This window comes from Lipotes vexillifer, unplaced genomic scaffold (assembly GCF_000442215.2).
Source record: "Lipotes vexillifer unplaced genomic scaffold, Lipotes_vexillifer_v1.1 scaffold591, whole genome shotgun sequence".
Classification (NCBI taxonomy): Eukaryota; Metazoa; Chordata; class Mammalia; order Artiodactyla; family Lipotidae; genus Lipotes; species Lipotes vexillifer.
This window is the reverse complement of record NW_006791954.1, coordinates 527049-539495: the sequence shown is the minus strand read 5'-3', so window position 1 is coordinate 539495 and position 12447 is coordinate 527049. Positions and strand designations below refer to the sequence as shown.

General features: G+C 57.0%; 1 protein-coding gene across 46 annotated transcripts in view; it reads left to right on the top strand.

The window, feature by feature from the left end:
* CACNA1G (calcium voltage-gated channel subunit alpha1 G) overlaps positions 1-12447 on the top strand; it is a 65048-nt gene that overhangs the window by 20269 nt on the left and 32332 nt on the right. For all 46 annotated transcript variants that reach the window (XM_007465043.1, XM_007465033.1, XM_007465026.1 and 43 more), the window contains exons 10-13: positions 10037-10188; positions 10978-11163; positions 11261-11375; positions 11457-11612. In XM_007465043.1, coding sequence (XP_007465105.1) covers positions 10037-10188; positions 10978-11163; positions 11261-11375; positions 11457-11612 — 609 coding nt within the window. The remainder of the gene's footprint in view (positions 1-10036; positions 10189-10977; positions 11164-11260; positions 11376-11456; positions 11613-12447) is intronic.

The window sequence follows — 12447 nt, the reverse complement described above, 5'->3', positions numbered from 1 at the left end:
AGAGCGTCTGCAGATGCTCAGAGGCGAGGGCCAGAGGCTCATGGTTTCCTGCGGTGCTCTTCATGAGGCAGTTGTATCCATTGATCTTGGTGTTGATCAGACTGTTGGACACTGGAGAGGGTGTTGCTGCTGCTCCCCTGGGGGAGGAGCCCAGCCCGTTGCTGGTGCCCTTTCCAGACCTGTCCCCTCCCACTGTCACCTATCTTACCCATCATTTGGTTTTCCTGTCTAGAACAGGAAAACCTGCTGCTCTCTACCAACCTCTTGACCAAGGTAGCATCCATTCTGTCACACCCCACCCTACCCGAGGTGGGCCCCATGCTGTCCACACTCTCCTGCTTTTCCCACCCCTTAACCCACCAGCTGGCGGAGAAGTGGCAGGGCTAGTTTGCGCAGAGAGACTGGTGAGGAGGGCAAAGACACAGGACTCTGAGGAGGGAGCAAGAATATAACTTCAGATAGGAAGTGTGATCCGATGGAGGGCGGGCCTGTGTGCGCCCCACCCACTAGGGGGCGGTGCCTGGAACAGGGAGCTTGTGAACTATCCATCCATCCATACATCCATACATTCCACACACATTTTCTGTGCATCAGAGTTGGGCCTAAGCAGTGGAATGCTGATAAATGTTTAATAACCAGCCCTTTAAAAAGAAAAAATTGTCCTGATTTGTGGTGTTTACGGTATTTGCCAATTTCCATGGTGTAAATGCTTCCACTGTGGCTGATTTCAAGCTACCAATGTGATGTCACTGCATGTGGAGTTGGGAAGAGAGGTGCACAACCAAGATGCTCCAGTACAACGGTGGGCCGGGGCACTCTGTCCTTCCTCTCAAAGACCTCACCGACAAGTAAACAGTCACACTAACTTGATGTAATACGTGCTTGGAAAGGATGCACAGAAGAGTAGCCCATGACCCAGACTGGGGAAAGGATTCAAGGAGGGCTTCAGTAGGACATGACCTAAGAGCTGAGTTTGAATGGAGATTGGGAAGTAACTAGTGAAGGGTAGAGGGTAAGGCACAGCGTGGGGGAGGGCCAGAGGCACCAGACACAAAAACGAAGAGATTTATAAGGAGTTCAGAATGAATAGGGCACTGGGTGGGGGCTGGGATGGGCAAGTAACAAGAGATGAGTTTGGAAAAAAACCTCAGAGCTAGGTCCTGAGAGGCTTCAGGAAGGAGTTTGGATTTATTTTATCCTGAAGGTGACAGGTTCCCAAAAAAGGTTTTAAGCAGGTCTATGAAAAGGCCTCCGGAAGCCACGTGGGGAGTAGAAGGGAGAGGGAGCTAGGAGGCAGGGAGACCCACCAGAGGGCTACTGCAGTGGTCTGGCCAGTTCATACATCTCTGTCCCTGGAGACGGAGACAAGAGTGCTGGGGAGAGCTGGCAGGTGGCTGAATCAGCACCAGTTGGATATCTGTGGGGAACGAGGCGGCGAGGATGACACCCCGGTTTCTGCTTCAGGGGCAAGCACTGGGGCTTGTGCAGAGTTGGGCTGGAGGGCATTGCGTACAAGGTGCCTGTGGGACATCCAGCGCGCTATTGGAGCACAGAAGAGAGGTTGTCTCCTGGAACCCGTCTCTGCCTGAGTATGCGTGGGGGCAAGGCCCCTCCAGGAGAATGGGGCCTTAAGGACACAGGAGCTTCCTAATCACCCCCCTTCCTGGTTTCGGGCTGCTTGAGGGCAGGGGCCAACCTCATATTCTAGAAGAGGGACAACAGCACGTGGGGCGGTGGGGAGGGCACACAGCCCAGTGGTCTCCTGGCCTGCGGAGAAGAGAGAGGGAGGGTCCAAAATACACAGCCTTTCAGGCCAGGAGAGGACAGGGCAGGTGATGATTCTGCTTGTTTCCCCATCCTGTCACTTTAGATACATGTCCAGGGAGGGTTTCTATTTATAAGTGAGTGAAGTCAGCTGTTCAAGGCAAGGGAAGCTGGGGGTGGGGTAGGGTGGGGGAGAGTCCAGATGTGGTAGGTCTTGACTCTGAGGGGATTCACAGGCTCCTTTTGGATTCTGCTGAAAGCTGGGACCCTTTTCCCAGAAGATAGACACAGGCATGGATACCCCAGTGTGGCCTTCGAGGACAGGGGTTTACAGACACCTGTCCTGTTCCTTGGGCCTCCCAGGAGTCCTTGGCCTCCAGGCAGAGGAGCTGGGGCTGAGGGCCAAGCAAGACTTGGGGGGATGATCTTTTACAGTTGCCCTGGTCCCAGACTTTCAAAGCTTCTCCAGATGTGGGAGGGAGAAGGGTGCTCTTTTGGAGATGGCCAGCAAAAGGGGTGCTCACATTCCTGCAGGTGTCATCTGGCTCGAAGACTCCCCCAATTCAGCAAACGTGGGGAGCACCTCCTGTGCACAGCACGTTAGAATAGAATAATAGAAAGGGGGTGGGGGCGGTGCCAGGAGCACCCAAGAAACTTAGATTCCAGCAGAAAAGTCATTCTGCTTCATGGATGATTATGCCAAATGCCATAAGGGAGACTTCCGGGGACAGAGGACAGATACTTACACCGAGATGGGGGATTTCGGAGGGCTTCCTGAAGGAGGTGGCTTTTGAGGTGGTCTTGAAAGATAAGTGGGATTGGTAGCTGAGGCCAGGAGCAGAGGGTTCCGGTGGAGGGACTGGGGGGGATTCTGGCAGCCTGGCCTGGGAATGCACAGGGAGGCATAGGATGCTCTGAAGGACCGTCATGCTGCCTCCCCCACCCCACCCAGAGTTGTCTGAGCAGCAGTAAAGTGAGTCCAGCAGTGCTGTCGAAGCTGGAGCTTCCAGTTAGGTGTGGGCTGCTTTGGGGCCCCCAGTATGGCCGAGGGGGAATAGAACGAGTGGGTGGGGGCACAGCCATTCCATTGCCAAGGTCTGTGGGCCCGGGCACCTGCTGCTAGAGGGATGAAGGGCAGGCATAAATCCTAGATAACTCCTAGGTTCCAAAACTGAATCCTGGAGAGGGATGGAGCTGGGAAGTCGGGAAAGGAGCAGGTTTGGGAGAGGAGGGAGAGGGTTTGTTTTGGACCTGCGGCCCTCGAGCTGGCCTTGGGCCATCCTGGGAAGGCTGTCGGACAGGTCGGCTCTCTGGGTGAGGAACCAAGGCTTGGAAGGAGATTGTTTTGCGTTGTCCACACCCCAGTGACATCTGGAGAGGTGGGAGATGGAGGTGGGGTGGGGCCCACCCCACCCAGAGTTGTCTGAGCAGCAGTAAAGTGAGTCCAGCAGTGCTGTCGAAGCTGGAGCTTCCAGTTAGGTGTGGGCTGCTTTGGGGCCCCCAGTATGGCCGAGGGGGAATAGAACGAGTGGGTGGGGGCACAGCCATTCCATTGCCAAGGTCTGTGGGCCCGGGCACCTGCTGCTAGAGGGATGAAGGGCAGGCATAAATCCTAGATAACTCCTAGGTTCCAAAACTGAATCCTGGAGAGGGATGGAGCTGGGAAGTCGGGAAAGGAGCAGGTTTGGGAGAGGAGGGAGAGGGTTTGTTTTGGACCTGCGGCCCTCGAGCTGGCCTTGGGCCATCCTGGGAAGGCTGTCGGACAGGTCGGCTCTCTGGGTGAGGAACCAAGGCTTGGAAGGAGATTGTTTTGCGTTGTCCACACCCCAGTGACATCTGGAGAGGTGGGAGATGGAGGACGGGGTGGGGTGGGGGGGGCGGTTCCCGGAGCCCAGGGGCGGGAGTGGGTTCTGTTGAACTCAGGAATGTTGGCCTGAGGGGAGAAAGGCAGCGGGAGAGCCCTAAGAGGGCAGGAGGTGGCCGGCACAGGGTCAGGGAAGTCGAGGGAGGTAGTCATCAGGCAGGAGGGGCTTGCAGCAGGCTCAAGTCCTGCCCAGGCATCCAGAAGAGGAGGGCTGGGAAGAGGGTTCTTGGAGAGAGCTGGAGTGGTGGGGCCTGGGGTTCAGGCGTGAATAGGCCTGGATCCATGCGAAGGTTTCTGCTTTTAGGCAGGGGAAGGGATATTGGAGAAGTGAGGGAAACAGGGACAACTGATGGAATGAAATGCATTCCAGGGGAGCATGGCGGGGCGGGTGTGGGGTGGAGGAGGGGCTGGCTGCCTTCCAGGAGGGAAGAGAGATGAGTAGGTTGCAGGACACACAGCTGCCTGGGGGAAGGAAGTGGAGCCCCATGAAGCAGGAGGCCAGGTTGGGAGTGGGGATGGGGGCCGAGGAGAGGGAAAGGGTCTGAGGCAGCTCTTGGGGGTGAAAGATGGAGATCCAACGACAGAGGAAGATGAATACCGGCACAGAGCAGCCCTTGGTCCCCCAGCAGGGTACTCTCCTGTCAAGTCAGCACAGGTTCGTGACTAGCAAAGCTCAGCAATTCGACAGCTGCGGCAGAGAGGCAGAGGGGGTGGGGACTTACCTGGGCTGGAGCTGGCAAGACAGGAGGAGCCCTCTGAGGTCTGTGGCCTGAGGGCAGCCTTTAAATGGTCCACCACAGCTGGGCCGAGAGACTGTGCAGGCGAGTGAGGCGCAGGGGCCACAGATCCAAAATTTTAAGTCACAGAAGCTTTGGGTTGACTGTGTGCAAGCTGAGCGAGCACTGTGGGTGCCTTGCACTTACTTGGCTTGTGTGTTCCCTTGGGGTGGCTCTGGGGAGCTGGCAGGAGACCACGGGGAGGGGCTAAAGTGCCGTTGGTTACGAGGCACTGGAGCACAGTGACACCTAACAATGGGCCCAGCGGGCATGGGGGGCTAGAAGAACGTGCTGAGAGGCGACGTTCCAAGCTAGAGTGCTTCCAGGGGGACGACGAACAGCAAGGCCACGATCTGTATGATGAGGCCTGTGAGGTGTCCTAGAAACCTCCTGCCGCCCAGGCGTGCCCTGATTTCCCACACCTCCTTGGAGAAGGAGAAGCGGGGAGGCCCCACTGACCCAGTGACCCTCACCCCATCACTGCGGCCCACCTGGACCACCTCTTTTGGGTGTGGGATCAGCAGGCAGGACTGTCAAAGGCAGAGGTGAGATGAGCTGAGGAGTCAGAATTGGGGAGCAGAGATTTCAGGGTCCGTGGAACAGGTGGCAGCTGAGGAGATAGGGGGCGAAGGTGGAGCTTGGCAGGGTTGGCGTGACTCGTACAGGCCTCCCCTCAGGTCTGGTCTGGCTTGTCCCCACCTTGCACCTTCCCTGCAAAAGGCACATCCCTGTCTGCCAGAGCCGGCTCTCAGGCCTCACGCCTGGACCGCTGCAGTATCCCCTAATTGGTCTCCATCTCTTTGTCTCTCCAAGCCATCCGCACACTGCCACTACTGCAGCAGATTAATCTTCTTAATACACTGCTTTGCACATCTCCCCCTCCCTCCAGAAGCCTCAGTGGCAGCATCATGGGCAGAGGCAAGTCCAGCCTGAGTCAAGCCGTGGAGCGGAGTCAAGGCCATTCTGGCTGGGCCCCACCTACCTGGCAGCTTTGCTCCCCAGTGGTCCCTCCCACCCTCTGACCAGGGCAGACACTTGATCCTTGGTCCTGGAGTATGCCCTGCACATTCCTTCCTCTGCTCCTTTGCTCACACCGCTCTGGCCGGGGATGCCTTCCACGGGAGTTCTCCCACTGCCTCCTCCCCACTGGCCCACTGACCTCAGCTGGTTTGAGCTCCTGGGGCCCTTCTGGTGTCTGCCCACACGTGGTGCTTAGCTTCGGCCTTGCAGGCACTCTGTCCTGCCACATGTGAGGACTGCTGCCACTGTCAGTGCCCACAGGGCCACCTGAGCAGGACTCTGGCCTGGGTGTTTTCACAGGCTTTAACTCCTATATCTGGCAAGGCAGCCTCGTCACAAGGAAGTGTTACCCTGTTTAATAGAAGAGGCCACTGGAAACCAGCAAGGTTAAAGGACTTGCCTCAGGTCACCCAGGTGCAAAGTCTCCGAGTTGGCAGGCCTCCTGCATTCAGGTTCGACCCCACCTCTTAGCAGTGTTGTGCACACCATGAGCACTTTAAGGGTTAGTGGATGGAGGTGCTCTGGGTTTCAGGGGGGTCCTTGGGCTGCGAAGTATTGAGCAGCTTACCTGGGGCCCAGTTACTCCAAGCTGACAGGCTAAGGGGAGGGAAAGCGTTGGGAGATGGGAGATTTACAGGTAGCGTCAGCACAGAGAAGAGCCTGGGGCCCCCGGGTGGGAGAAGCTCAGGCTGCTTGGCCTCCACTCGCAGAAGCCCCCACTGGGCCTTGACCTTCGTGAACAGGAGGGAGGATGCAGTCTAGACCAGAGAAGGGACTACCTGGCAGCCTGATGGGCTTGTGTGAGTCTGTGTGGGCTGTCTGGGTGTGTGGCGGGGGCAGCAGCACGGAGAGGTGTGGAGGGACGTGCAGACGCACCTTGCTCAGCACCTTTCTAAGTGAGCGGTGTGACCTCCATCAGGTCACCACACCTCAGAGCCTCAGTTTCCCTGCCGTCAAGGAAGCCCACATCCCTCCCTTGTTTGGTGTGAGCAGGGGGGAAATGAACTCCTGGGAGGAAGGTAGTCGCAGTGCAGGGCCCGTGGAGGGCACTAGAAGAAGTTGGCTCCCACCCCGTCCCTTTGCAGCTGCGGCGGCTGTGATCGCGGCTCTGGTCCCTGGGGCAACGGTCCGCTAAGATTGAGTCTCTGTCCTCGTCCTGCATTTGCAGAACATTCCCAGCTTCCAATTTAGTAACTTGGACAGGCCTGGCTGTCTGGGGGAGGAGGACTTTTTTCCCATGGATCATGGGGGATACCGGAGCCTTGGAAGGGAATAGGCATTGCCCCTAAGTGTGTGCAGTGAGGAGAGAGAGGGAAGGCGGGGGTGGGGGAAGGGGGGAGAGTGCCAGGCCCTCCTTTCGACCTGCTTCTTGGGTCCCACTGCCTCCTGGAGGCTGGCTGGGCGCGCTGCAGCTCCAGGCTTTGCTGCCACCCCTTTACGAGGGCAGTGACGCGCAGGCCTTGGGGGAGCCCACACCATCCTTCTGATGAGGCTCTTGGTTGGTGCGCTGGCGGGTGAGTGTGTGTGTCTGTCTGTGAGCCCTCAGGTACAGACTGTCGTAAGCCCTGTAGACAACACCAGGAAGCGGTGAGAATACCCCTCCTCCACACTCCTGGTAGTAGTTGTACTTTAAGCATTCACTAATTAAGTAAATACATGATAGCAAAAGCTATAGTGCTTTCACTATTTTATTAATTTTTGTTTCTGATGTATAATTTATATGCCGTAAAATTCACCCATTATACATGCACCTCAGTTATGCTTTCAAACTCATTCTTTATTCATACATCTACGTTCATGTGCAATATAATTTGATATATGTAAGAAGACACATTACATATTCAGTCCATCCCCGTGTCTGGGTTCACAGGCCCCTCACTGCACTCTTGGATCCCGACAGCCTAGTATCATTGGACTCAGAGTAAGGGGGGATTGGGTCCCGCTCCCTGGCTCTCCCTCTGCCCTATGACTTTGTGCTGGTCATGCACCATCTTATGACCGCTTGTGCTCATCTGCAAAACGAGGGTGCGGGGGGCTGTTGTGTGGATGGTACAAGGTGAGACACACGTTGAGCCTGGGAACCCACAGTGCATCGCACCAGTGTGGCCCGTGCTTACCATTTTTATCCAATCCAATGATGGACGACTGGGCAGACTGCAGAGTGACAGGGAGGCAGGTTCACTGACCATGGCTTTCTGAAACAGACTGCACTTGGGAGCAGAAAGTGGGAGATCCACTTAGTCAGGAGGAGGGTCTGAGCCCTGGGCTTTTTTTTTTTTTGGCCGTATCGGGTCTTAGTTGCAGCATGCGGAGTCTTCTTTGTGGAGCACGGGCTTCTCTCTAGCTGTGACGTGCGGGTTTTCTCTCTCTAGTTGTGGCACGCGGGCTCCAGCGTGTGTGGACTCTGTAGTTTGCAGCACGCAGGCTCTCTCGTTGAGGCGCATGAGCTCAGTAGTTGTGGCGGGCAGTCTTAGTTGCCCCGTGGCACGTGGGATCTTAGTTCCCCGACCAGGGATCGAACCCGCGGCCCCCGCATTGGAAGGCAGATTCTTTACCACTGGACACCCAGGGAAGTCCCTGAGCTCTGGGATTTAATTGTCCTGACCATGGCCCCTTCCCCACCACCTGCACTGTGCTCCCGCTGGAGGGACCAAAGGTCCTGTCTCCCTGTGAACCCTATTTGCTAGGTCGGGTGGCATGCCCCCACTCACAGTCTGAGAGCAAAATCTCACTCAAGATCTGCTGGAGCAATGGGCTCCATGCCACACTGGCCCCCACGACAGCCACTCACTCTCTGGATAGCTGGCTCTCGGCCCCGCCTGCTGACCCCGGCCCTGCTCCCCAGACCTGTCTTTGGAGAGAATCCATCCGTGGGCTGAGAGCTTCTCTCCTTCTAAGTAGCTGTTGAGCCCGCAAATGCCCCTCACCTGCCAGTCAATCAGAAGACCCTGCCTTCCAGCTCTACCCACTCCTACCCAGGCTGGCCACACATATTGGGGCCATTAGGATACATTTGGCGGTGCCCAGGGCCTGGCTCCATGTTTGGGTGACCTACCTGGGCAGCCGGCCAGATGAGGCAGCTGGGTAAACAGGGGGAAGTGTCTGATGGACTAAGGGCTTCACTTGGTTATTTAATTCAAACTTCTTGAGTAACTACTACGGATCCTGGGCTGTTAGGTGGTCAAGACACCTCATCAGGTGGGCAGTGGGCTCCACTGAGCCAATCATATCACACTCTGCAGCTGCAGCCTGGAGCCTGGCCAGGCCCCTCCCTTTCTCCCCAGACATGGCTCATTCCCTGGCTCGACCCTGCCTGTGATGCCTTCCCCTTCCCTCTGCCTGGAGATAACCCACTCACCCTCAGAGTTCATTTCAAGTGCTGCCTCCCGACTAAGGCTTTCCCAGTGTGTTCCTCCCTCACCTTCTCTCCCCTGGACTCCTGGATTTACTGTCTGGATAATTTCTTTTGGCACCAAAGCATCTAAGGTCTCTTGTGGTTATTCAGCTGTTTTGTGTGTGTACAACTTGTTTCTAGCTAGACTCTGAGCTCCTAGGAGGCAGGGAGCACAGCTGGCATGTTTTTGCATACCTGGTGGATTCTACAGTACCTGGTGGATTATACAGTAGGTACTTAATATTAAAAGGGAGGAGGTACTTAATATTCTGCACTGGAACAGCAGATGAAGTAACGTTTGTCATTAGTTCTGATGACCTCTCTAGGTTGTATCCTCAGTCCCAATCCCAGACCCTGGGTGGGAGCATAAAAGTAATTTCCAGAGAGGTTAAGGATCTTGCTGAAGGTCAGTCACACAGTGAGTTGACAGGATAGGTGGAGAATTAACCTGCGTGTCCTAGACTCGGGTAGCAGCTCCAGATGCCACCTCATCTGTGACAACCCTTCCTGGGGTCTCCCTTCTGCTCATCAGTGTGTTTGTGTGTACATGCTTCTGTGTGCACGCACGCAGGTATTGCGTGTATATACTTGTTCGTGTGTTTATGTATATGGGTGTGTGCATGTATGCATTTGTGTGTGTTTGTGTGTACCTGTATGCCGTGTGTGCATGTCTGGAAGAAAGCATCGTCTCAACAGTTGTCCAAGAGAATACTGCCAAGTCCACAGAGTAATCGTAGAGCCCATGTGATCTGCATGTGGCTGTGTGACTGCGTATGCGTATGAGGTCTTGGCAATCACCCTCTGGTACCGGCCAGCATCAGTGCACTGCTGGCCTGGGCCTGCTGAGCTGACATGGTAGCACAGGACAGGATGGGTCTCGGAGCACCCAGTAGGAGGTGGGCAGAACCCACAGCATAGGCCTCCCCTGAGCCTGTGGCCCCAGGCAGGGTCTGAGACTCAGAGCTGGAAATGGCCAGGGGCTGGGGGCTTTGTGCAGTGGCCACCCCTGAGTACATTTTCTCATGGACCCTTTGGGGGAGGGTCCTCCCCATTAGCCTGAGCATTCAGCACCACTACTCCCCTCTCCCAACACCCCCACTCCCACCCACTGGCTTGCTGTTCCCTCTCCCCCTCTCCATGTGGCCAGGTGTTTGGGAGGACTGGGATGAAGGGCTCAGGGACAAGCCTTGGCTGCTTTATGCCCACCCTGTCCTCCAGCCTGAGGAGCTCACCAACGCCCTGGAAATCAGCAACATCGTCTTCACCAGCCTCTTTGCCCTGGAGATGCTACTGAAGCTGCTCGTGTATGGTCCCTTTGGCTACATCAAGAACCCCTACAACATCTTTGACGGTGTCATTGTTGTCATCAGGTATGACGGCCCCTCTGCTGCCTCTTGCCTGAGGAATGTCCTCGGGGTAGCTTGGGGCGAGGAGCCACACAGCCCGTTCCTCTGGGGTGGAGGGATCTGGAATCAGGCCCCACTGACCCACAGGCTCTATACTCCCCCAGCTGAGGATTCTCCACGCCCCCAATGCTGTGCTCCACCCTCTCCCTAGGCCTCACCTTGCTCACTATCCGCTTTGGCTGGGCCCCTCTGAAGTCTTTGCTCTCGTTTCCACTCCTTGTCTTCGACCCCATGCAGACCTGGGGTGGGCAAGGACTGGGGAGTTGGCTTTGGAGAGGAGTTGGAGGAGGTGTAAGTCCCAGCCAGCTGTCCCCACTTACAAAGTGCTTGGAGACTGTCACAGACGCTGGCAACTTGCTTTAGGGTTTCCGAGACCTTGGGAAAGCGCTCCACTGCCCCCCACACCCCGCAGGCCCTGGGCCAGAAGAACTGCTTCATTGGAATTGGCTTTAGATTTCATTAGAAGAGAACAAAGCAAACATTCCATAACTTGAGGCTGCTGCATTGGCGGATTGAGGGAGAGGATTGGCCTAGAGGGGAGGGTGGGGAGGGCTGGAGCTGTCACCCAGATCTTCGAGCTCCTGCCTGGAGGCCCGAGGGCCCCTTGCTGCCCGCCTTCTCAGTGCTGATCAGTCCAGCCCCTCAGGTGCTGCTGGGCCCTCCTAAAGGACGGGGCAGGAGGAGGGTGAGTATGCAGCGGGCTCAGGCTCAGGCTCAGGCTCTGGCCGCCCGCCCCTCCCCTGCCCCATGCAGCGTGTGGGAGATCGTGGGCCAGCAGGGGGGCGGCCTGTCGGTGCTGCGGACCTTCCGCCTGATGCGGGTGCTGAAGCTGGTGCGCTTCCTGCCGGCGCTGCAGCGGCAGCTCGTGGTGCTCATGAAGACCATGGACAACGTGGCCACCTTCTGCATGCTCCTCATGCTTTTCATCTTCATCTTCAGGTGAGGCAGGTGCGGCATCCGTGCCAGCGGGATGAGGGCCTGAGGGGCGGGGTTCGCTGGGGCCCTGATCCCCATCCTGTGGCTCCTATGTCTTCAGCATCCTGGGTATGCACCTTTTTGGCTGCAAATTTGCATCTGAGAGGGATGGGGACACGCTGCCGGACCGGAAGAATTTTGACTCCCTGCTCTGGGCCATCGTCACTGTCTTTCAGGTGCCAGGGTAACAGGGCAGGGTGGGCAGGGTGGTGGGGTGCCCCCCGGCGAAGGCCCTGACTCCCATCCTCGGCCGGCAGATCCTGACCCAGGAGGACTGGAACAAGGTGCTCTACAACGGAATGGCCTCCACGTCCTCCTGGGCCGCCCTTTACTTCATCGCCCTCATGACCTTCGGCAACTACGTGCTCTTCAACCTGCTTGTTGCCATCCTGGTGGAGGGCTTCCAGGCGGAGGTAACCCCCTGCCCTCAGCCGTCCACTTCCAGGAGGAATCGGCGGCCCCGCTGGAGCTGTGGTGTCCTGGGAGGTTCTGCAGGATGTGCCCCTCAGACTAGGCTGGGGAACTAGGAGTGGGAGTTCTGGGTTTCAGGCAACCCCTCGGCACTCGAGAGACCCGGTGGTTGTTGCGGCAGAGCGTCTCTGGATCCGAGGTTAGCTGCCGAGTGGGCTTCCCCCCACAAAGCCGGCTAGGCGCTTCCCTAGAGAGCTGGACGGGATGAGTGTTGGCACACGGTGCAGCTGGATCCCTGAGCACAGGTGCGCTCGGGGGCATCTGGAGGGAACCCATCTGAGCCAAGGGGTGGGGGAAGCTCGCAAGCAAGTCATCTGAGCTTTGGCTGAGCTGGTGAAGATGCCACCAGCGCCCGGGCAGGGTTGAGCTGCCCAGGGTGAGAAATGAGCCCAATTAGCTGCCGGCATGACAGAGATGAGCATCCTATTTCCAGCCCAGTCTCCATCACCTTCGTCACAGCCAGTGTCATCAATTAATATTGATTTACATTGATCTTGCCCTTGCCCTGCCAGGACACAGCCTCTGCCTGAAGGGCTGCACCCCGCTCTGCTCCCTTAGCTCAGCCCCTCTTCCCACCCAAGCCCCAGGCCCAGCCCAGCATCCCAGCGCCTAGCACAGGGCAGGTCGACTCAACCTAGAAATGCTCCAGGTCGGGTGTGGAGAAGCTCTCGGTCCAGTTCTCTCCGGGTGACCCGGATGGAAACTCCCGCTGCGGCCTGGTCTATAAATACCCAGCACACGGTGGAAAAACAAAAAATCTATTTTCTGACTCTTTCC